We start from the raw sequence: 21707 nt of genomic DNA on the forward strand, positions 1-21707 counted from the left end.
TCTTCCAAAAAGAAACTAAGAAACAATGCAATAAAGCATCAAATCGCCTTCACATAATTCGTAACCTTGTGGAAGCAAGCACCACATCCTCACATGCCCGGACATCCCTCTTACTCATAACGCAACCTCTTCCAAAGATACGAGAAAACTAGCCCATTTACCTCCTCCCCAAATCCACCTCCAGTACCTGAACCATATCCCCATTCTCCTCTCCTTCAAGCCCAAAAAACGGCTTGATCCCCTTCTCCACAACTCCCTCCATCAACCCGCTTACCAGCCCTTGCAAATCGCTTCCTGTTTGTCGGAAATCCGGAAAAGCATTGACTTCCAACAACCACGTATTCAAGCCTCCAGCCTCTTCATCCAGTCCAACCATGAAATCCAGACCAAAAATCTCAAAAGAATTGGGTAGCGGTTGAAAGTGGATGGACATTCCTCTCGCCGCGGCTTCAAACGTCGAAGCAGTGATATCGCAGATTTGCTGGAAGATAGTGTTTTTCCAGTTCGATGGTACGTTTATTTTGCGTCCCGCATCTCCACCCTCACTGCTAGATGAGCCGGAGAAACTTGGCTGGGCGGGCAAAGTATCCGGTAAATCCCAGAACAAGCCCACAGATCCCTCTCGATCCCCGCTGTCCTGCAGACAGGTGTTGGTCAAGTGGGCGCGCATGGCTTCCTGGCTATTAGGCTCGACGTCAGGGGACCAAGGGGGGAGGTAGAGGTGTGCGGCAAAAAGAGCGAGCATGGGCTTGTAGACGTGCAGTTTCAAGGCGCCAGTGGCGAGTATGTAGGTTCTTATGTGGAATTTCCGGAGGTCACTGGTAGGGTTATTTGGTGGGGTGAGGAGGAGAGGGGGGTGGATGTATGGTTGAGCGATAAAGTGGCGGAGTTGGGAAGTTATGATTCCGTTGTCTTCGTCTTTTTCTGCCTTTGAGTTTTGCATGTTTGAATCACTGCGTGCGTCTTCTTCTTCGTCTTCGTTGTCACTGTCTGGGTCCCATTCCTCGAATATCTCCGTGAGTTCTTGCTCACTGGAGAAGAGGCGGATACCTTGGCCTCTATCGCTCATTCCTGGTTTCAAGATCCACCATTCCTTTTTACTGGAAAAAGCGCCATCTTCACCACCCCCAAGTTCTTCGTTTCGCGCCCAGCTTTCCTTCAGTTCCCATGCTTCAACTAGTGCATCGTCCAGAAACTCGGCATAGTCAACTTCAAACTCCACACTAGGCTTGACGTGCTTCTTGAGAAGCGAGTCAGGGTACTTCGTGATCCAGTTGGCAATGGTGGTGCTGAGGTAGTGCTTCCGGATCAATGCTTTACGGATTACGTAGGCGTTGGCCAGGGAGGTAGATGAATGCTCCATGAGGTGATCGAAATCGATAGACTCATACTGAACAAACTGTAGAAGATGGGATGAGGGAGTGGGAAGTTGGGATAATGAAGTGATGAGTTCGTATGACGATGCAGGAAGTCGTTTTTCCAGGGCGGAGAGTATAAGTGGCTGGACGTAGGGATCTTCGTAGTTGATCAGTGTGTAAATCTTATCGCCGATCTCAGACCCTGGAGACGCCATGCTGCCTGATTTAAACCCCTGGACTCTTTACTTTTCCAGTACCTTGATTTCTCTCTGGACGGCGTCGCTATGGCAACCACCTGCAAGAAAAAGGAGAGAAACCTAAGTGGGTATCTTGTGTACAGCGTCAACGATGGGAATGCAGGGATTGTGAGTGTGTATGTGAAAAGAAAAAATGATATTGTACACTAGTGAAAATCGTTACTGTAAGGCTGTGGTGAGCCTCGGTGTGGTATCCAGAGCCCAGAAAAGTCGAAATATCCGTTTTCGCTTAGCTCTAGCCAATTAGCGAGCTGTATTTGTAACGCCATACCATCATCCCCTATGATGTCGGGATATTCTTTGCACGTCAAAACGCCTCTAGCACAACAAAAATCAATCAGACAACTTCCAAATCATCATCGTCGTCGTCATCGTCGAGGGCAGCGATGAGTCCTACGTCAAGTCCGCCAAGGCTTTCTCGGCCAGGCTCACGTATGCCCTTTCCATCCAACAGCAGACGAGCCCTCTTCTTCGCAGGACTCGCCTCACGCGTGCCGCGAAATGCTGAAGGTATTACCTTCTTGGGAGATGGGATTCGTCCGTATTTGAATGCCCACCCTACTGGATTAGTGGATGTAACCGACTTGCCCGAAGCAGCTCGTTTCCGCTTCACAGGCGCCAGGGAGATATCTTTGGATGTGCGATTGAGGAGGCTTGAGAAGTCCGTCTCAGCCGGCTTATCTAGCCTTGAGCTTGTCGAGATGAGAGAAGAAGGGCGTGCTCTGGTGGGTAAGCTCGGAGTGCCAGCGCCTTTCGACCGTAAGTAATCAGCTCCGGTGGTGCCATCCCCCATAGTACCAAGCTTCTTAGCAAGTTCTCGCTCTTTTTCCCTCTCAGCCAGTTGCTTTCGAAAGCGGTCTTCGCGGCTCACTCCCCCTTCCCAATTTTGGTGATCCCGATCGATGAGCTTGGCAGCACCTCCAGGTCGTGGGGCGATGTACACGGTCTCATGTAGTTCGCGATCATGATACCTTCCTTCACGCTTAAGCTCATCACCTTTCGAAGCGCCGCCTCGACCAAACATGCCAAACTTGCTGCTACCTGGGCCTCCACCAAAGCCAGTCATGGTGTTGACTTGCATGCGGCCTTTCTTGGCTTTGTCGACCTGAAGTTGGATGTGAAACTCGCAAAACTCTGTTTTCCGGCCATCAATCCATTGACCACAATCCTTTCCATCTTTCCTCTTTGCGTTGCAAAAATCCAGGTCTCGTGCTGTTCCAATTTCAAGTATGGTGTCGTCCGAGCTGGTCAGCTTCAGGGAAAACTTGCCTGTATCGCGGTTCCGTGGCGGCATGATGTCGGGGTTTAAGATGGCAACAACTGTGCCAAGGGGAAGTTTCCAAAACTGGGAAAAACCGGTATCGAACAAGAACAGATCCAGCTCCCACTTGAGGTCAGTCAACTTGATCACCATGAACTTGCCGTTTTGATCCGTTGGCTGTTCTTGGCTGTTCTTGGTCTGATCTTTAGCGGCATTCTTGGAGTTGTGCGGTGTTGACTTGTAGCAAATGACACCTAGTACAACATAGTCGTTTTCCCAATCCGGAGGTTCATATTCTGGTGCCTTGACCGTTTTGAGCAACTGGGGAATAGTGAGAACGGTCTTGCCTTCCAGAGTGCGTGTGACGACATTGTGCTGCATTTCGCGCGACTTCAAGTGCAGACCAGAAAAAGGCTCAAAGCTAGGGGCCTCTGAGCTGTCATCTCGGGATGAGATCTCGGCGTATCGAGAAGCGGTCGGGATTGAGCCAAAACTGGAGGAAGATGCCTTGGAAGACGAGGACACCGGGCGTGAAGTGTCGTTGCGGAAAGACAAGGTGGAGCCAGGTCGAGGGGAAGATGGAATTCTCAAATCAACTGAGCGGCTCTGAGGTCTGGTACGTCTTGAAAACGGCGGGGGCATCTCGCGCGAACTCGGTGTCTCAGAGCCTTGAGAAGAACTGGTCCTAGAAAGTGATGGTCGTTCTGCTAAGCCTTCGATGGTATGCAAGCCAAATCCCCTGTTTCTCCTCAGCTCGGCCTTTTCCTCCCTCTCTTCACGGTCCTTGTCTCTGTTCCTGCTTTCGGCAATGCGCTCGCTGAAAGATTTGATCTTAGGAGTCTCACTGCCCTTCAGCGACCCTGTTCGCGCCCGCCCAGCCAGAACGCTGGAGGGCCGCTTGAGACTAATATCACGTGCCGTCAGTCCTTTGTCGATGCCCAGCATGACTCGTGCAGGACTCTTTGGCTCGTCAGGTGGTGGCCGTGTTCGAGTGGGAGAGCGTGGCACTTGTACGCCCGCTTCTTGACTGCTTAATGGCGATGGGTCGGCCCTGCGCATGGTGCTGGCTATGCTGGCTCGTGAAGAGGCTCCATTGCGGTCAGCGTCGGCAGATTCTGCTTTCTTCTTCTGCAATGCCTTAAGTTTTAACTTTGCCTCGATTGCTTGCAACTGGAGACGTAGGGTTTCTTCATCATCGTCGTCCCCATCGCTCGTGTGCTGGGTGTAGTCGCGCGACATGGGGCGGCGCTTCGAGGGAGAGGGTGAGACGGAGTTGCGCTCGCGGCGACTCTCGTATTTTCTGCGTGCAGAGGGCGAGCTGAGCAATGCTTCCACAGACGATTGCGGGGGCCAGTTGGGTTGATTATCCTTGACTGTGCGGATACACTCAGCGCGTGTGTTTACGGTAGTCTCAGCGCGGATGACGCACCTTTGGCCTTTGGACTCTCGCGCACTATCATTGTTGTGGTGGTGCAGTGTTGTGAGCGTGTATCTCTCAACAGGGCCCATAGCAACACGGGCAGAATGAGGCTCTCAACGGGCGTGTGCCTGGGCGTTTGATAATGTGAGTGTGAGCGCAGATGTGTAACCGAAAGCCGTGGGCGTTTGTTGACACCGGGTTGTATGGTTGACCCCAGACATGACAGCGCCTGTGGGAACGGCTTTCTCATCTAATCCGAAACTGGCGTCTTTGCAGGGGTCGCGCGTTGCTTGCACGCGACGCGACTGACCACCCTAGCACCAGGAACAGAACAGAACAGAACATACAACCCGGATATTACAATAGACTTGATTAATACGGATATCAGATACCATTGCTGCAATGGCACGAACACGCTCAAAACCTGCCAAGGCGACACCCACAGAGACAACACCAGAGCCCACCACATGCACAGCAAAGTCGCTCCCCGCAAGTGCACCAAACCCACCCAAACTCTTTGTCTTGCCCAAGAATGCCTCTCGGAATGCGCGCATAGTCACGCTAGATAACCCTGCAAATGAAACACCGTCGCGCTACTTCTTCTGTCCAGAAAGGGGCTTCTACGAATTCACTCGCATTGCGGCCCCAAAGAAGGACTGTCGAAGTTGGCTCATCACCAGTAGTGATGGTACTACACGAGAAAAAGAGGAGAAGGAAGACACAGATGCCTCAAGAATAGGCAGTGGATATGTCGCCAAAAGCGCCGATCTGTTCATCGCCACGCCCATCGATCTCCTCTTCCTCATCCTGCCCGCGCTCGCACCCAAGACCGCAAAAGACACAAAACAGCACTTCCTTGCGTTCGACGACTACCTCGATAAACTCTCTTCTTCATCGTCGCACTGGAAGGCCCTTCTATCACAAGACGAATCCTTAAAATCCATGCTAGAGAAGCGCATCCGCCTCATCTGCGACACTGTCGACGCCGGCGACGAAACCATGTACCGCATCTCCCTCCCCAAACTCCTCGAGGTGCTAGTCGCAAAAGCCGAACGCATGATCCAGCGCGGCCTCCCTGCGTCTCTGGAAGAAAAGTTCATAAAAACCGCCCTGGAAATTCCCGTCATGAACATCAAACGCGAAGAAAGCACACTAAGTGCCGTCTCAACCAGCAACACAGAAACCATCGAGTCAGAACACACCACCACTACCACAACAACAACACAAGAGGATTCCGTCACACCAGCCCTCACAACACCCCCAGAAATCCCCCACCTCCTCCGCCTCCGCACATCCCTCACCTACCTAACATCCTCCTACCTGCCTCCCACCCTCACCTCCCTCCTCACCCCCCTCCTAACCCCACGCTTCACACCGCTAACCACGCACCTCTCCGCCATCGCCGCGCTAAAAGCCGAAGTCGCATCGCTCCGCAGTATTACAGACAACGTGTCGCGGAAGCGCGCTGTGCTGGAAGATGACGACAAGATGGCGGAGAGGGAGGAGAAGAAGCGGAAGAAGGAGGAGGAAGATAAGAAGAAGAAGATGGAAGGGAGGGGTATAAAGCAGTTGAAGAAGGTGGATACGAGTGGGATGAAGAAGATGAGTAGTTTTTTTACAAAGGTCGAGAGGAAGAAGTGATATTGATTTCTGTACTCTGGACTTGGGGCTGGGAAGATAATGAGCGTATTGTATTAGTAGAACCTGTGTGTATTTGTATAATTAGCATTCCAAGCGGGACATAAGCAATATATATATCTCGATATTTTCTCATTCATCTAAACTACAAAGTGGCCCTTTACTCCCCCTGTCATTACTCCTTATTTCCCCCAACCCTGTCCAGAGGCGCCCGAGGGGGACCAAAAGATCCAGCTGATCCTAACGTTTCCGAGTCGCAACTCGTTATCTATATATGTACGCTACCTACACACCCTCCTCTCTTCGTGCGTGGCGATCAACGAACGTGATTGGAGCCCTCGCATCTCTCCCCAGCATTACAGAAATTAAAAGAAGCTCGGCTTGCAAAGCCAGAGTGAGCTACTTGAAAATGAAAAAGTGCTGGCTTCAAGCTGTCAGACACTTTTTTCCCTTCTTTCGTAATCATGGGGTATCCTTTTCTTTCTAGAAAGAAGGAAAAACAAAAAAAGGTGGAAAAAAAGAGCAAGAAGAAAAGAAGACGATCAGGTAAACAAAAACAACGCTTGCTATGCAAATAGGACCAAAAGCAGGTATGCACCAGAACATGCCAGAGACCTAATCAGGTAGATGACAATGACCATTGTTCCGCCATTCCCGTCGATTACGCAAACCAAAATCAAGACGAACGGGCTGCGTGCGGCCGTTAGACCTTGTCGATTGACAGGAAAGAGGTGGAATGCTCACTTCGAGCTCGCTTGTCGCTGGCCTCGCGTTCAAGCGGCTCTCCACTGCGTTTCTTGGATGACTTGGCTGAACTGCTGGAGCTGTGTGCTGATTTGACTCGCGTCCAAGAGTCGAAAGAAATTTCTGGGTTCAAGTTAGTATCAGATTATTCAGTAGGAATAGTTGGAAAAACTTACCCTTCTTGAACTTGCGAACAGTGGGCGGCGGTGTGGTGGCTAGAGACGGTGCTTGAACAACGCTCTTGCCTTTGTTCCTGCTTGGCGTAGCAACCGTAGGCTCAATGTCGGTTGTCGCTTCTTCATCATCATCGTCGTCCTCGATACCATTCGCACGGTTGCGCTCTTTGATCTCGGCTTGGAACAGCAGTTTTGGCTTGATAGATGACCGAGTGAGCGGGCGACGGGCCTCATGACCAATCTGGCGGCGAATCCGTCGGTCATCGGCAGAGAGTTCATCTTGCTCGGCATCCGAGGCGCCAGATGGGGCATCGTCATGGAACTTGCGGAAAACCTTGCGGCCACGGAAGATGTAAACCATACCCTCGTCACGGTCGACTGCTTCCTCCATCTTGGCCGACTTCATGTCCAGTGTCTTCTTGGCCTTTTGTGGAGCCCTCTTTGCTTTTCCCTTGCCCTTGGTGGTGAGAAACGGATTTTCTTCGGTCTGGGCGCCAGGAGTGGGTATGCGTTCTTTGGAATCCGTGTAGATGGGGATTTTTTCCGTGGTCTCGTCCATGTGCTTTGCGAAACTTTCGAGAGTGTAAAGATCCTTGGTCTTGCGCGATTTGCGGGGAGTTGGCATGGCCTCGTCAATGGTAGAAGGTCGGTTGGTAGGGAACAAGACCCGCGCAGTTGAACTCACGTCGTCGACGCGACGCTTGCGGGGCGTCTTGGCTGGCGTTGGTAGCATGCCCGGCGCCATTGTTGCGGAGAAGAGGAGGCGTCGGCTTGAAGATGGTGCAGCGCAGTCGGAGTCGGAGTCGTGCAGAGTAGAGTCCAAGGGTGCGCGGCGGGTAGAGCGTGGAGAGCGGAGTTGCTGAGGTGAAGAGGGAGGTGAGAGAGCTGAGGCGTTTGCGCGGACAGCTGGTGACTTTGACGTAGCTGTGGGAGTCACGTCACGCCTAGCTCGTGGGGTTGATTGCGCGTGGTGAATGTGAATGTCGCGTCGAGCGGCGACTCTGCTGGACCGACGCGGTGAGAACGGCTCGTAGTTGTCTCCATGATGCGGTGCAGGCGGAGTGCGCAGGCGACGGGGCGGCGAGGGGGTGCGCTCCATGTTGGGTGTTTGCGTGTTTGTTTATGGGGGGCGGTTACGATGTTGGTGTAGCAATGGGTATGAATAGTGGGTATCCAAAATCAAAACAAGTCAAGCGAAGCTCCAATGACACTGCGCGCACTTGTCCCAAGGCTCAACGGATGCTGTAGTGATATGCGCGGGCGTGGATGCGATAGTTGGGCTGAGTGGTGAGGGTGAGGGTGAGGGTGCAGTCCAAGGGCGGGTGGAGACAATGGGGGCTGCCTCAGATAGGGAAGGGTCGATGCAAGATGAAGGAAGTGACGAGGCTGGGAGATGGCGGGTGCTGTTCCTTGGCAAAGCGGTCAGGGCGGGCGCACATCAACAAACGCCCGGACCCTCCACCACCCCGGCCTGCCCTAACCGCCTAACGCCTGCCCCGCCAACCCAAATACGTCAAACACGCCAAACACCTGTCAACTCGTCTGAAACCCTGCCAGCTCGAGCAGTCCTACGTGTTCTGCTCTTCTGCGAACACGCAAGCAAAACGGCGCACAATGGATCCACCAAATCTCGGCGCGCTGCACCTCTCCGACTCCGACACAGACGGCGACGCGTTGTTCGACACCCCCGCAGCGCGCAAAACGAACAAGACAAAAGATGTCGAAAGCGATGCAGAAGGCGCCACCGGCTCCAGGCCACGCGCAAAAGAATCTCATTATACTGCCGAAGAGGCGCGAGAGGAGGCCTTGCGCAGGGAGCTAGAGAGCATACGAAACGTGAACAAAGTCATTGAGGGTGTCATTGAGAGCTTACAAAAGGCCAAAGACAACATGGCTGTAAGGGACAAATTTGGGAGAGACACAATGCTTCAGCTGACTTGCTTCCAAGACCGTAGCCCGCACTGTGCAAAATGCATCCACCCTACTACAGACATGGACCCGCATCCTGTCGCAAACCGAACACAACCAGCGCCTTATTCTGAACCCTCAATGGCAAGGCGCGTCGCAAGATCTAGTTGATATTGAAGAAGAGCAAACATATCGTCAACAGGCTGCACAACGTCGCGCAGCTGAAGAGCAGGCACGGAGAGAAGCAGCAGCGAGGAAGATTGAAGAAGACCGTCAAAGGGCCGAAGCTGCAGCAAAACCAAGCACGCGGGGCAGGGGCAGAGGCCGACCGCGAGGTGCTTCGACATCGTCTACAGGAAACTATGTCGGAGTAGGCGGGCAGGGAGGACGAGGTATCAGCCGCAGTGATTCTACTAGGGGCAGAGCTGGCAGTGGCATAGGGCGGGGACTTCGTGGGCGGGGACGAGGTCTGGGCTAAGCACGTATCCCACCAAATAGGAAAAAAAACTCAAAACATCCAATTGGACTTTTCTCTCCTTGGGTCTTTCTACCTCGACGTATAGCGACACTAGCGCGCTCGGCCTGAGTCAAATCAGCATTCGCATTTGCAATGCATCGGGCATCGGGCATCGGCGAATGTTGGCCATCTGGACATGTCCGACGTCGTTGAAAGCGAAGCTATAACAACAGCCTACTCTGTGGATCTAGAGTCCATCATCCATCAATGGCGCTTGCACTGGCAGCTGATCAGATTTGTGGCTTGTACCCTGGAGAAGAGTGCGCCATCGGAACTAAGACGGTACCTGCAGCTCGATGCAGTCAACGGGCCGGATCTGGTGTCGTCGGATGCACTTCTCGAATTGGCTAAGCTTGGGGACCCCACTTGTCGTCAGTTGGACCCCGCTGCGTCAGTCTGCGAGATCTTGCGACTCTCCGTGAATTCAAATTGAATCCTCTTCCCTGTTTCTCAAACTTTTGTCGCCTGGTTTCCTCTGACCCTTCTTTTTTTTGCCGTTCAGATTCCCCATTAAACCACGTCCACATTTGTCAACATGGAAGTTCCAACAGCATCGTCGCTACGCGACATTTACCCAGAGGACGCGCTCCCAGTCGAGACCAAGCGATGGGACAGCTTGCTAGCCAGATTTAAAGACCTCTACGGCAAGCAGGCAGACTTCGTCGCTAGGAGTCCTGGTCGCGTGAATATTATTGGCGAGGTATACACTATAGTGAATTGATATACGATTTGCGGCTCACGATACATAGCACATTGATTACTCTCTTTACGAAGTACTACCAATGGCTATCACAGCCGATTTCATCATGGCAGTTGCTGTCCGACCATCTGATGAGAAGCCCCGTGTACGCATTGCAAACCTCAACTCAGAGAAGTTCCCCACGCGCGAGTTCGACATCCCTGAGGGCGAGATTCCGATTGATGCGACAGAACATGAGTGGACCAACTACTTCAAGTCCGGTCTCAAAGGTGTAACACAGCTTCTGCAGAAGAAGCGTGGTAAATTCACGTCAGTCGGAATGGATATTGTATGCGACGGAACTGTCCCAAGCGGTGGTGGCCTCTCCAGTTCGGCCTCTGTTGTCTGCACAAGTGCATTAGCTGTCCTGAGCGCGAATGGCGAACAAAAGATTGATAAGACTGAATTGTGCGAGCTTGCAATTGTATCTGAGCGTTCAGTCGGTGTCAACTCCGGAGGGTAAGCAAACACCTCGGTTCGTTGTCTTCATAACTAACGCGTTTCAGCATGGATCAAGCAGCATCAGTATTTTCTCTGCGCGGCTCTGCCCTATATGTTTCATTCAAACCCAGCCTTAAGTGCACAAACATTGAATTCCCACAAACCGACCCAGAGCTCGCCTTTGTCACAGCTCAAAGTTTCGTTGCAGCGGATAAGCATGTCACAGCCCCAGTATGCTACAATCTACGTGTAGTAGAGTGCACTTTAGCAGCAGTCTTCCTAGCAAAGGCATTTGGCTTGAAGAAGGCTCTCCCAACAGATTCCTCACCACTGGGAGTCAGCCTACGCGGCTTCCACGACACCTACTTCGAGGACAAAGAGGGCGTAGACGACAACACCAAAATCTCCGTCTCCGAGTTCGAGACCCAACTCACAAAGTTGATCCAGCACACAGAAAACTACCTCCCACAAGAAGATGGCTACACCCGCGAACAAATCAGTGGCCTCCTCGGCATCTCCGTCGACGAGCTAAACCAGCGCTACATGTCCAAATTTCCCGTCCGCGCCGACAAATTCATGCTCCGCCAGCGCGCCCTGCACGTCTTCACAGAAGCCCTTCGCGTCATCAAGTTCCGCTCGCTCCTCGCATCCCCACCCTCGAAAGACAGAGACTACCTGCAATCCCTCGGCGACCTCATGAACACAACCCAGGACTCGTGTCGCGAGATTTACGACTGCAGCTGCCCAGAGCTAGACGAACTGTGCGACTTGGCACGCGCTGCGGGCTCGTGTGGTAGCCGCCTGACGGGCGCGGGCTGGGGTGGATGCAGTGTCCATCTCGTGCCCAAGGATAAGGTCGAGGCTGTGAAGAAGGCTTGGGTCGAGAAGTATTACAAGAAAAAGTTTCCGGACATTACGGAGGAGAAGCTGGCGCAGGCGATTGTGGTTAGTGAGCCAGGGAGTGGCAGTATGCTATTCAAGGTTACGGGTGAGAGAATTGCTTAGAATCTAGGTTTTTTGGGGGATTTTGGGTTTGCAGCTGTGAATATATAGTTGGTTGTGAGAAAAAGGGACTGTGATTTAGATGCTGGTCACTTCACATATCCTGGGTGTGTTGCTTAAGCAACAGAGGTCATGAGCTAAAGGAATCGAATCTTTTGCTTAGATATATTAGTTTGATGTGTACACATGACTTGATCTAGTCATCACTTCAATTACTTTCACCTTGGCAATATCCACTTACCTGTATTTCCCATATGATATAGGCCTGTTGCCCTTCACACTCTCAAATACTACTATCACGACATATCTGCAAACACTTGATATAAAGTCTCTCATATATTCCGCAATCCCACCTTTTCAAGTCTGTATTCACCTATAAGTAGATATCCTTTTCCCTCCTTTCCTTTCCCTCTCTTACAACTTCTCCACCAATATGGCTAGACGCCACAGCAAGAAAAAGCCGCGAAACCCACCGGTCCGCACTGAGTCTAGTGGGAGCGAAATACCCGTTTCCCCACAGCGCGTCGATGCGAGAACGATTCATCAGCGGTCCCGAGGTGCGAGCGAGCATATATACGGGCAGAGCTCATATGCTGGATCCTGCGCGGAACCTGGGTTACCGGCGTGTACGAATCTGGATCAAGGTTTCAGCGAAGAAAGGACACTGCGTCAACTTGGGTTTGCGGGCGGGAACACAGCACAGACGAATCCGTCAATGCACAGGACATGGGACGAAAGCGGAGTGGGTTTATGGTGGTATGCATGTGGCTCTTATACGTCGCCGGGTGGTATAGCTCTACCATCCACTTCTGGTGAGCGGGAGACATGGCAGAATTGTGCGTATCAAGGCTCGTTCCTGCATGGTGATGTTGCTGCAGCTCAGAGAAATGCGGAAGGCATGGTTTTTAGGACATCATCTTGCGGCTCTGTAGCGAAGCGGGGAGAGGGGGGGCCGCTGTGGGATGTTAATGCGTATTTTGCGTATTTTGCGCCGCTGGGTACGCGTCATATGCAGGTGGTGGGTAAAGAGGAGAAAAGGGAAGGCAAGAAACGAATGGGAATGTGACTTTTGTGGACTCGAGTGCTTTTGCTGGGGTCTGACGGACGGAGTAGCAGACGAAGAGGCGGTGTCGTTGTAGACGGACTAATTGGCGGGATGGGATTTGGGTGGCATATCGGGAGACGTTGCTGAGTGGCCAGATTCCCAGTCGTTGGCATTGAAAGGGAACTATGCCGACTCACGTTCCAAGTTGGTTGACGGCATTCGGTATTCGGTCTCGAAAATGTCAAGCGGAGCATGATGGTATTCGTCCAAGAAATATGAAGCGTCCTACGGATGTGAGTGCTCTGGATGCCCTTTTTTATGTACTTACTTGCTGCTATTGTGCCAGCTTGCGCCGTTCTGCGTAGACGGACAAGCATCGTATCCACGTAATTCTGCATGCGGCTAAAGCGAAGTAAATTGATGCCCTCTTTGTCCCGCGCGGAAGCAACTCCATTGCTACCCATCCGTATTACCGAGGATGTGCTCCTGGGAAATGGATATGATGCGCACGCCTTGTGGCAAACGAACCTATCGCCCGCCACCGTTTGCAGAGAACCTCATTCGGTCTGCTTAGCTCGACCCAAAGATAAACTCGCTGGGGAGCCGGTATGCTGAGAACCTGAAGCTCGCTCATTGATGGCTGTGCCCCTATTGGCAGCTAATCCGATGAACCCCCTTGCTTTCGGCCGTAGGACATCGCGTGCCTGCGCAGCGTACATATTGTGCACCTCTTCCTCCCTCGCAATCATCTTCTTAGACCATAGTGAGACAGACACCCCTCGCTGCTGAGCTGGTGTGATTGTTGCAGGGTTTGTCAACCCATTCGTTCAGGGTCGAATGACCACATCCACAATGCCGCGCCCGTTTCCGAGACCCACTGTTCTGAGATCACCAAGCATCCACGTGCAGTTTGTAGCCACAATTGGTAAGCTCATCATGAGACAAAAGGTGGCAGTTCGGGCCCATGAGCTTCGACAGGGGTCTCGCCCTGAATCCTCCAAGAAACAGATGTTCTCTTCGCTCGCGAACGCGTTGGTGTAGCGAAGAAGCAAGACTCAGTCGTCGACCCATTTCGCTGGGGGCCTGAAAGATGGCTTTCTGCCAGTGGGTAACGCGAATCGATCTGAGCATATCGGGCGACCACGACACTCCCACGTCTTGGTGTGTAGTCGTATTAAGCACTTGTGGTTCTCGACCAATGATCCACCCTAGTGGGTGTCGGTATAGTGAAGGCGAGAGCGGGAGAGGAAGTGGGGGATCTTCAAACTAAAAGGAAGGAATCATGACCCTTCGACCATTAGCTAATAATAAACAGTGGGGGGGGGGGGAAAGCTATGCAGCAGCTCTATACCCAAATGGGTGAAAAAACACGTTATTTTGCGGTAACTAGTAGACTGCATGTTTCGACGTAGCACGTCGGTGCAGATACTGTAAATGAGAGGACATGAAGGGCAGGTATGTTGAGTATTGAGACTGGGACCACCAAGTAATCCTTCCTTCAGGGTTTTGATGCTAACGTCTTTGGCTTGTGTTGCAGCCCACAGAAAGTCAGTTTTGTCCCCAGTACCTTGCTCCAAGATGTCAGCGTGAAGGACTCAATAGTGGGAATATGAATGAAAACGATACCAAAGATGATCACCAAGACGGTATATCAGCACATCGAAGCTACATGGAAGTGCTAGGAGGCCTTCGATCAAGTTTCGCGCATAAATACTGAGGTTGATGCGTTCAACAGTCTGGACGTCTGGTAGGCGTTCCAAACTGAGACGGGATGACTTTCCAGCGCAGTGTGCACTCTGGACTAGGGAGATGCGTAACCCCAATCCATCTAGCACTTTTCAATCCAAAACAGCCAGTATCTATGACCAGCTAATGTTTTGTAGAAATCACGAAAGTGAAAGTCCTGTGAAGAAGATAATGATCAGATCGACAGGATACTATACATCCAGCAAGCGAGGATTGGGTTCTTTACAATAGTAAGCAACGCATACATACCTCTTCGCAGCGGTTCGCAACCTCTAAACTACCGACTGCCTCGTCAAGAAAAGAGAACAAATGAAAAAGAAATTTTGATGTTCACTCCCCTTTGTTTACGGTATTGTATCTGATTACCAAATGGTTTCGATCTCGCTTCTGATCCGCTTCCGGACCGCTTCCGCAACATCCACCGTTTCGAGCTAGTCGAGGATGTGCCGCGGTATCCCGACGACTCTTACAGGGAAAAGAATACAAGCAGGCTTACGACGCCAAAGCGTCCTGCGGATTAACAATGCCGACTTCTGTATCGGGAAATTCATGTTCCATCTTTCGATTCTTCGGTACCGATGTAGGATAGAATATCCGGCCGATTCAAAACGTCATGATTCAAATTGCATGTGTCCCCGTCATGTATATTCGCTGGAGATTGACCTCTGTTCATCCCGCAGAGCCCAAGTATACCGTTATTTTTTTTTTGGAGAAATGCTCCCCTCGCGCCCCTCGCGACCTAACCCATCATAGGAAAAGCCACTACCAAAATACTTTCCAACGTTTTACGAACAGCTCACAATATTCGCGCATACAGACCAATTTACATGATAGGGCAGATCACATGCCAGGGCGGTTGTTGTATTGCTGCAAAAAATAGCTAAGACCTATTTGCCCGGGCAGCCGAGAAGGACGGATCGTGTAACCACGGGCCTACGATCCTCGACAGTACATTTTAAGATCACGTCAAGTACCGAAGCAATCATACTAAACGCACTTGCGATGTATCTCGGCTAGAAGGCAACCTTGGGCCCAGGCAAATCGGAAGAGATGGAATTATGCCCAGAACGGATCAAAGCTCGCTTCTCTGAGGCAGACGGAATTATAGACCCGAAGACTCGAGCCGTCCCTCTTTGCATCCGACTGGCTCAGACGGCTGGACTTGCTCAGACGGCTGGACTTGCTCAAATGGCTGGACTTGCAGATACCTTCTCTGATAAGAAATGGAGGTATGCCCGTCGACCCTCTGGATTGGACCAATTTTCCAACTCGGAAGTCAGTACCCGTCTATCGCTCTTTTACGATTTTGGTGAGGCTCGGAGATGTTTTGCGAGCAACCAGAAGATGTCATGACAATGCATGGAGAACATGTGACAGGAGCACAGACTTTGAACGCAGCCTTCGAGCGCAGCTATCTACGGCTTTATAAAGAGGATCTCACGCTTGGGAGCTTTTGTCGAAGATTACGCACACGACACCTGTATTAACGAATATAACGTTGAAGCCACGTGGGTCAATGCTGCACACTCTTGCGTATTCGATTAGCCATGATCAAGTACCGAAGATTCTCGAAGAGCGCGTGCAAAGTAAAGTCGGACAGATGGACCACCATAATATCGTGGCTTGGTAATTGGCGGCGAGATATGCTGTAAGAGCAACATTCTCGATTCCCTGTCAGGGGCTATCTACCGGGCTTTTTCTAGTACAAAGCAACGACTGGTGGGGTTTCAGAGCCGTTTAGACACGTCAGTAAGTCTGCAAATTCAACTCAATACTTTGATCCATGATCGGATCAGTGGTTGATAATGATTGTTAGCACAGCCTTTTATGAATGTTACGTCAAGCGACATGTGCGAAGCTTCTCGGATCAACCCATTGCAAAGCAATTGTTCCAGATTCCAACCACACCTTCCGAGTCTCCGTTGTCAAGGTATTCCAGTCCTGACGTCAATTTTAACGAACGCTATGTACTCCCGAGATCTATTCTATGCCTAGAAATGGGCCGCAGGAATATTGCTCAACGTTTATGTCGAGCGGCTCATCCCAGAGAGAAGGCCGGGGAAGCACATCATTTCGGGCAAGGTTCCTTGGCCTCTAGTGGCTGTGTCGATGGGAGTAAGATGCAGGCATTGTTGCCACGCAAGTACTACTTCTTCGTGCTCGAACAAGCACTGCATCTACAATCGCAACAGGGAAGGCATTGTAACGGAGTTGGCGAGACAGGGTACAGTGGCCGATTCGATGACATGCCCAAATTGGCAGGTGTTTTCGTTCGGTTGATGGAAAAAGGCGATGCGGAAGCAAGCGCTTCAGCCAGGAATCCAGGTTTGACCAAAACGGCCGAGAAGGCGCTACTCCTGAGGGAAAAAACACCGAACGCCAATGCACTTCACGTGTAATTCGTCACCTCCCAACGCGTGTGCCCGATTTTCATATGTTTGTGCTACTACATGACCTTAACTTAGAGCAGCGCCTCAGTATGGCGATCACGCTGTGAATGGTCCACAGCATAAGCGGCACGTAGCGGAACTTCAGGCCGACAGCCATCAGTTTTGAAACCAAGACTCGGTTATGACGTTTTGGAATAGGTCTAAGATTTCGCATCCTCGCAGTTCATCCCCCGCAATGGGTACAGTGAATATAAAAAAGCGGGGTCATTGCAGGGACCAGGACACCGTGCTCTGCAATGCTTGCATCCATGTTGCCTCAAGTATCTGCTATAGTCTTTGCCCCTTGGGCATTATTGATGAGTCTATCTGGCCGGCCATCTCGTCTGTGTGTGCACGCTCGAAATATTCAAGATGCTCAAGACGTTCGAAGGCAGTACAATGAAGGAGGTCCCAGAAAACATTGACAAGTCATCACAACCACCACCTCCGCCTTACGTGGCCAACCCATTAGCTTTGCCCGATCCCCCTCGTCGCCGCCAAAGACGCAGTTGTGATGCGTGTCGACGCAGCAAAAGAGCCTGCGATGCAGAAAGGTTTGCTGACTTTACAGGCCAATCCTGTTCGAACTGCCTCCGAAAAAATCAGGCCTGCACTTTCAACTGGTTGAAAGCTACCGCAAACTCAAACCAGGAACCTCAACGAAAGAGGACAAGATCTGGGACTCAAAGTAGCAATGACAGCATCGAGGAATCCACGAATCAGCATCACGGCTTCCAAGGCAACGCTAGTTTCGAGGTAGCTGACCGAAGAAGACGCTGGGAAAAGTCCTTCGGGGAAGAGGAGGATCAAGACGATGACTCAAATAACATGCCGCCCGAGGATATAGATAACAAGATGAGCGGGTCAAGCTATGCTGGCGATTTGGTGCCAGTGCGATCACGCAAGAGCTATGGACGAGGCCCGTTCTCGTCGTCGTCACACTCTCAACGATCCTCATTCGATGGACGGTTTAGAGATAAGCGGGCGATGGGTGAAGGTTCATTTCAGTTCAAAGACATGCTCCTAGGGGAAAGGAGTTCACGTGGTTTCGTGACCAACGGCCTACTTCGGATTTACAATGACAGCATGGAAAACGCCCTTTCATGCTGGCTGACCGAGCACAACTGTCCGTATATACTACAGAAACATAAGCCGTCTGTCCTATCAGCAGGGAGAGCAAACAGGGAATGGGGTTCGTCGTGGGGTAACCGAATGTACAACCGCGTCATTCAGCTTGACCGAGCGTACAACTCCATTCGTATACGAGCCTTGACGGCCGAGGAAGAGCGTACAGCTTCCAAGGCACTCAACATGGCCGTTGTGGCCTTTGCATCGCAATGGGCTCAAGCAGGTGACCGAGGTTCGCGGGCTCGGCCGACAGACTACAATTTCTCAACGGACGAATTCCCAGAGTCGAACTACTTTGAGCGATCGATGCAAGAAGGTCTGTGGCACCAGACATCCCAGATACTGCACCGTGCAGCTGGTATCGATTCGTTCCGCGTCGTCTTCGCAATGATCATCTTCTCGCTCACGCAGCGGCCTCTCGACATATCCCGCCCATTTCCGTACAGCGTTTCCCAATTGAAAGCCAAGTACGAATACTTCAAGAGCATCATACAAGACGATGAAGCTCCGATATTTCTGGAACTAGCATTGCGCCAGATGATGGCTCAGCGACGCGCACTAGAGCGTGCAGAACAAGCCATGCCTAGAACCGCAGACGGAGAGTTCCAAGATCCTCTCCGACAAGAAGACCGCGACACATTCAACTTGCTATACTGGCTTGGTGTCATATTCGACACGCTATCAGCCACAATCTCACAACGCACAGTCGTCGTCGACGACGAAGACTGCGAACTCCCTCGACAAGAGAGCCGCAAACCCGCCCAGCCCACTCCTCCCGCCGTCGCCACATCTGCCTCGACTTCATGGCCAGTAATACCCAACATGTTCAACACCCAGTTCCATCCTGTTCCCCCAGACGCCACCATCGAAGTCCCGACCGTAGACAGTGAGGCATCTAAGAACCCAGAAGACAACAAAGTATGGGGCAACTTGTTCATGCGCAACCCAGACTCGCAAGCAGACCCCGAAGCAACGAGATGGCCGTGTAGTTACACACTCGCAGCGTCAACACTGAGTTCCGCCGCGCCAGTAAAAGTGCTATTGTATCGACGGGTATCCCAGATTCAAACGCTGGTATCACGACGAGCGTCAGCATATAAAATAGAAGTAGGTCAAGTTCATTATTAACAAGGAACTTGGAAAATCATTTCCACAATCCATCATCTTCAAGATGCAATACTAACGACAGAACCAGTCCGCCATCAACGCCGCCTTCCAAGTATACACGCACTGGTCCCGCACCTACGCCCCCTTCATCTCAGACTGCATAACCCACCACGCCACGCTCCCCACACGCATCCAATCCTGGTACATTCTCCTCGCGGGCCATTGGCACCTCGGCATCTTCCTCCTCTCAGACCTCCTCCACGCAATCGACTCTGCAGCCCTCTCGCTACCCAACGAGCGTGCCTGCCGTCTAGCTGCTAACCTCGTGGCTACGCTGCGCCGCCAGAATGCGGTCGCGGTCGCGGATCTAAGTCTTGCGAGTATACACTCCGCAACGCAGAGCGAAGAGGAATTTGCGGCAGCAGCGGCGGCGGCCGCCGGAGGGGTGCGCAGCGAATTCCATTTTGCGCTCGGTGAAGCGGCGTTATTGACGGAGCCGTGGACCGTTGTCTTCGTCCGTTCGTTGTGTAAAGCAGGCTACATACTCGTTTCCATCGCTGCCTCCACCGACTCCACGCGCGAAGAACGCGAGCAAGCGCAGTCGCGATGCGGAGATTGCATCGAGGGTCTGTGGCTTCTCGGACGGAAATCCGACATGGCGTTCCTGGCGGCCCGCTGCTTGAGTAGCATGCTGGATGATGCGGTGATGGAGATGGGGAGCAGAAGCGCAGCGACGACGACGACGACGGCGACAACGGAGGATGAAGACGAGGGAGGCCGCACTAGTGCGAGTGAGAAGAGTCCTGCCCCCGGTGCTGGCGCTGCACCTATGATCGCAGCTACAGCGCATTCTACGTCGTTCTTTCAGAACTGGGGTATCGATGATATTATGGGTGATACACACACTCAAAGCCATGCCGGAGCACTACAACCAGGCCAACAACAACAACAACCCAACTATCCCCATCCTCATCCTCCTCCTCCATCCAGCTACCAAGGATCTGCGGCTAGCTACCCAGACTCCAAAGCCCAGCTTCCGCTCACAGATAGCGATATTTTGGATTTCCAGGCGCCGTTGGATCTGGATGGGACCGGTGTTTGGGATTTCAATATGCAATCGTAGGGTTGGTTGGTTTTATCGGATATAGATTGATGATTGAAATGATTGAATGACCATAGACATAACCTTTTTGTAGTATGTGGATGTTTTTATTGACTGGTTGAACGTACAGCCAACATCAGTTTAGTCTTTTTTTCCCCCTCTGAAGTGTAGGAGCTTGTATGAAGTGACCAGGTCTTCTCCTTGGTCAATGCTGAGCAGCAGTCCTCCAAGTCCGTATTGACAAAAGGAGGCTGACTTGTAGTTTGGCCGAAATTTGGTAGATACGAAGCGAATCAATATCGGATTACTGGCATAGATAATCACGTCAACATCTCAGAATTGAGTCTTCAATCTAACGTCTCCAGTGCCGAACCCTGTTAGCAATGTAAAATCAGTGACACAAATACTATCTCATAGCGGACACAACTACAACAACTTAAAATGGGAGGCACGGCTTGCATTTGAAAAACTAGGTATCATTCACATGCTGTCAACCTTAGACAGACCTAACCGTGACGCCGCCCATGCTGGGATTGCCCACGCTGGGAATACCCATTGCCGTATCGTAATCTTGACTTTTATAGTGTCATAAGCCATAGCAAAGAACCACACAGTCGCTTCACCAGCGAGTAGCTTATTTCTTCTTGGATTCAGCCTCCTCAGCCTTGGCCTTGGCGCGCTTCTCGCGGGCACCGACATATCGGGCCTCGGCGCGGGAGTCACGGAGCTTCCTGTAGGCGTTCTCGGTAGCCTCGTAGTTGCCAATGGGGCCCTCCTCGATCTGGACGACGTTCTTGATGGGGAAAACGGCAGAGGTGTTGCTGACGAGGTTGTCACCGCTCTTAGCAGCCTTGACGTCCTCGGCGGAGGCGTCACCGTTCTTGGTCTTGCCGTTGCGGCGGGGGAAGAGGATGAGGCGCTTCCTGTACTCCTGGAGACGCTCGACGTTGGCCTTGAGGCCCTCCTCGGAAAGGTTCTGGCGGCGGGGGTCGACAGAGATACCGATGGTGCGAGCGAACTTGCGGGGGATACCGGCAGCTACAGATGTTAGTAGTGCTCAACATAGTTTGGAAGGTAACATTTACCCTTCAACTCAGCAAGAGAGAAACCACGGCCGGGGCGGACACGGCGGTTGTACTTGATGGCTACAACGGTCAGCAATTTTGGCAAAGTGCATTCGGCGAAGAATAATTACTTGGGCAGCGGACAACGGGCCTCAGCTTGTCAACCGGCCTGGGGGCGACCTTCGCGGCCTTGGCAACACGAGCATTGCGTCTGGACTTCTTCTTGCCAGGCTGTTTGCAATGTCAGAAATCTGTACACAGGCGCCACTACTCTCAGCGAGGTGAGAGGGGAATTACCTGGTCGAAGTGCACGCGGACGTAGCGTTGCCTGTCTTGCAGTTAGTTTACTGAAATGGTACAGCAATTTTCCCATTTCTTCAACGTACCAGTCCTTGTGAAAGTGATTCTTCTGAATCTGCTGGTTGTGCTTGATCGCCATTGTATCGGATTTTCTATGCTCGAATCAGCCCTGTCATCCAACTGCGCCTTTTGGTATCGTGTGTCGCGTTGACAATTGAATGCTACGATTACGCTCGATGCGACGCGGGAATGGCTAACGTACCTCGACGGCGGACCTGGTGGTTAGTGAATCGTACGGCTGTCGGGGAAAGAAATCTCGACAATC

At 51.9% G+C, this 21707-nt stretch overlaps 8 protein-coding genes across 8 annotated transcripts; 5 read left to right on the plus strand and 3 right to left on the minus strand.

Annotated features, from left to right (window-relative positions):
- Positions 1-157: 157 nt before the first annotated feature.
- COCSADRAFT_174505 (uncharacterized protein) lies at positions 158-4115 on the minus strand (the record flags this gene model as incomplete). The annotated part of the gene is made up of 2 exons (XM_007705305.1): positions 158-1591; positions 1959-4115. The coding sequence occupies 2 exons, from the start codon at positions 4113-4115 to the stop codon at positions 158-160; spliced, it is 3591 nt and encodes a 1196-aa protein (XP_007703495.1).
- A 499-nt stretch (positions 4116-4614) lies between these two features.
- Positions 4615-6060, plus strand: COCSADRAFT_39877 (uncharacterized protein). The gene has a single exon (XM_007704938.1). The coding sequence runs from the start codon at positions 4699-4701 to the stop codon at positions 5935-5937; it is 1239 nt and encodes a 412-aa protein (XP_007703128.1). The 5' UTR covers positions 4615-4698; the 3' UTR covers positions 5938-6060.
- Positions 6061-6637: 577 nt separating this feature from the next.
- COCSADRAFT_163566 (uncharacterized protein) lies at positions 6638-7953 on the minus strand (the record flags this gene model as incomplete). Its single annotated transcript, XM_007705306.1, has 2 exons — positions 6638-6801; positions 6855-7953. The coding sequence occupies 2 exons, from the start codon at positions 7951-7953 to the stop codon at positions 6638-6640; spliced, it is 1263 nt and encodes a 420-aa protein (XP_007703496.1).
- A 397-nt stretch (positions 7954-8350) lies between these two features.
- Positions 8351-9329, plus strand: COCSADRAFT_149817 (uncharacterized protein). Its single transcript, XM_007705307.1, has 2 exons — positions 8351-8750; positions 8803-9329. Exons 1-2 carry the CDS (start codon positions 8469-8471, stop codon positions 9238-9240), a joined length of 720 nt encoding a protein of 239 aa, XP_007703497.1. The 5' UTR covers positions 8351-8468; the 3' UTR covers positions 9241-9329.
- A 133-nt stretch (positions 9330-9462) lies between these two features.
- On the plus strand, positions 9463-11679 carry COCSADRAFT_240203 (uncharacterized protein). The gene is made up of 3 exons (XM_007705308.1): positions 9463-9979; positions 10029-10477; positions 10525-11679. Exons 1-3 carry the CDS (start codon positions 9815-9817, stop codon positions 11462-11464), a joined length of 1554 nt encoding a protein of 517 aa, XP_007703498.1. The 5' UTR covers positions 9463-9814; the 3' UTR covers positions 11465-11679.
- On the plus strand, positions 11680-12715 carry COCSADRAFT_240189 (uncharacterized protein). The gene has a single exon (XM_007705309.1). The coding sequence runs from the start codon at positions 11895-11897 to the stop codon at positions 12525-12527; it is 633 nt and encodes a 210-aa protein (XP_007703499.1). The 5' UTR covers positions 11680-11894; the 3' UTR covers positions 12528-12715.
- A 4338-nt stretch (positions 12716-17053) lies between these two features.
- Positions 17054-20194, plus strand: COCSADRAFT_192962 (uncharacterized protein; the record flags this gene model as incomplete). Its single annotated transcript, XM_007705310.1, has 2 exons — positions 17054-18916; positions 18999-20194. 2 exons carry the CDS (start codon positions 17054-17056, stop codon positions 20037-20039), a joined length of 2904 nt encoding a protein of 967 aa, XP_007703500.1. The 3' UTR covers positions 20040-20194.
- A 58-nt stretch (positions 20195-20252) lies between these two features.
- On the minus strand, positions 20253-21672 carry COCSADRAFT_39884 (uncharacterized protein). The gene is made up of 6 exons (XM_007704939.1): positions 21645-21672; positions 21469-21534; positions 21380-21410; positions 21214-21313; positions 21104-21163; positions 20253-21056 (listed from the first exon to the last, which is right to left on the minus strand). The coding sequence occupies exons 2-6, from the start codon at positions 21519-21521 to the stop codon at positions 20653-20655; spliced, it is 648 nt and encodes a 215-aa protein (XP_007703129.1). The 5' UTR covers positions 21522-21534; positions 21645-21672; the 3' UTR covers positions 20253-20652.
- Positions 21673-21707: the final 35 nt, after the last annotated feature.

The sequence above is a fragment of the Bipolaris sorokiniana genome (genome assembly GCF_000338995.1).
Source record: "Bipolaris sorokiniana ND90Pr unplaced genomic scaffold COCSAscaffold_13, whole genome shotgun sequence".
In the NCBI taxonomy this organism is placed as follows: domain Eukaryota; kingdom Fungi; phylum Ascomycota; class Dothideomycetes; order Pleosporales; family Pleosporaceae; genus Bipolaris; species Bipolaris sorokiniana.

Coding starts and splice junctions, on each gene's coding strand:
- COCSADRAFT_39877 (XM_007704938.1), top strand. CDS start 4,699: ATGGCACGAACACGCTCAAAACCTGCCAAGGCGACACCCACAGAGACA.
- COCSADRAFT_149817 (XM_007705307.1), top strand. CDS start 8,469: ATGGATCCACCAAATCTCGGCGCGCTGCACCTCTCCGACTCCGACACA. Junction 8,751..8,802: donor AGGCCAAAGACAACATGGCT/GTAAGGGACAAA, acceptor CTTGCTTCCAAG/ACCGTAGCCCGCACTGTGCA.
- COCSADRAFT_240203 (XM_007705308.1), top strand. CDS start 9,815: ATGGAAGTTCCAACAGCATCGTCGCTACGCGACATTTACCCAGAGGAC. Junction 9,980..10,028: donor GCGTGAATATTATTGGCGAG/GTATACACTATA, acceptor CACGATACATAG/CACATTGATTACTCTCTTTA. Junction 10,478..10,524: donor GTCGGTGTCAACTCCGGAGG/GTAAGCAAACAC, acceptor AACGCGTTTCAG/CATGGATCAAGCAGCATCAG.
- COCSADRAFT_240189 (XM_007705309.1), top strand. CDS start 11,895: ATGGCTAGACGCCACAGCAAGAAAAAGCCGCGAAACCCACCGGTCCGC.
- COCSADRAFT_39884 (XM_007704939.1), bottom strand. CDS start 21,521: ATGGCGATCAAGCACAACCAGCAGATTCAGAAGAATCACTTTCACAAG. Junction 21,411..21,468: donor AATCACTTTCACAAGGACTG/GTACGTTGAAGA, acceptor ACTGCAAGACAG/GCAACGCTACGTCCGCGTGC. Junction 21,314..21,379: donor TCCGCGTGCACTTCGACCAG/GTAATTCCCCTC, acceptor CATTGCAAACAG/CCTGGCAAGAAGAAGTCCAG.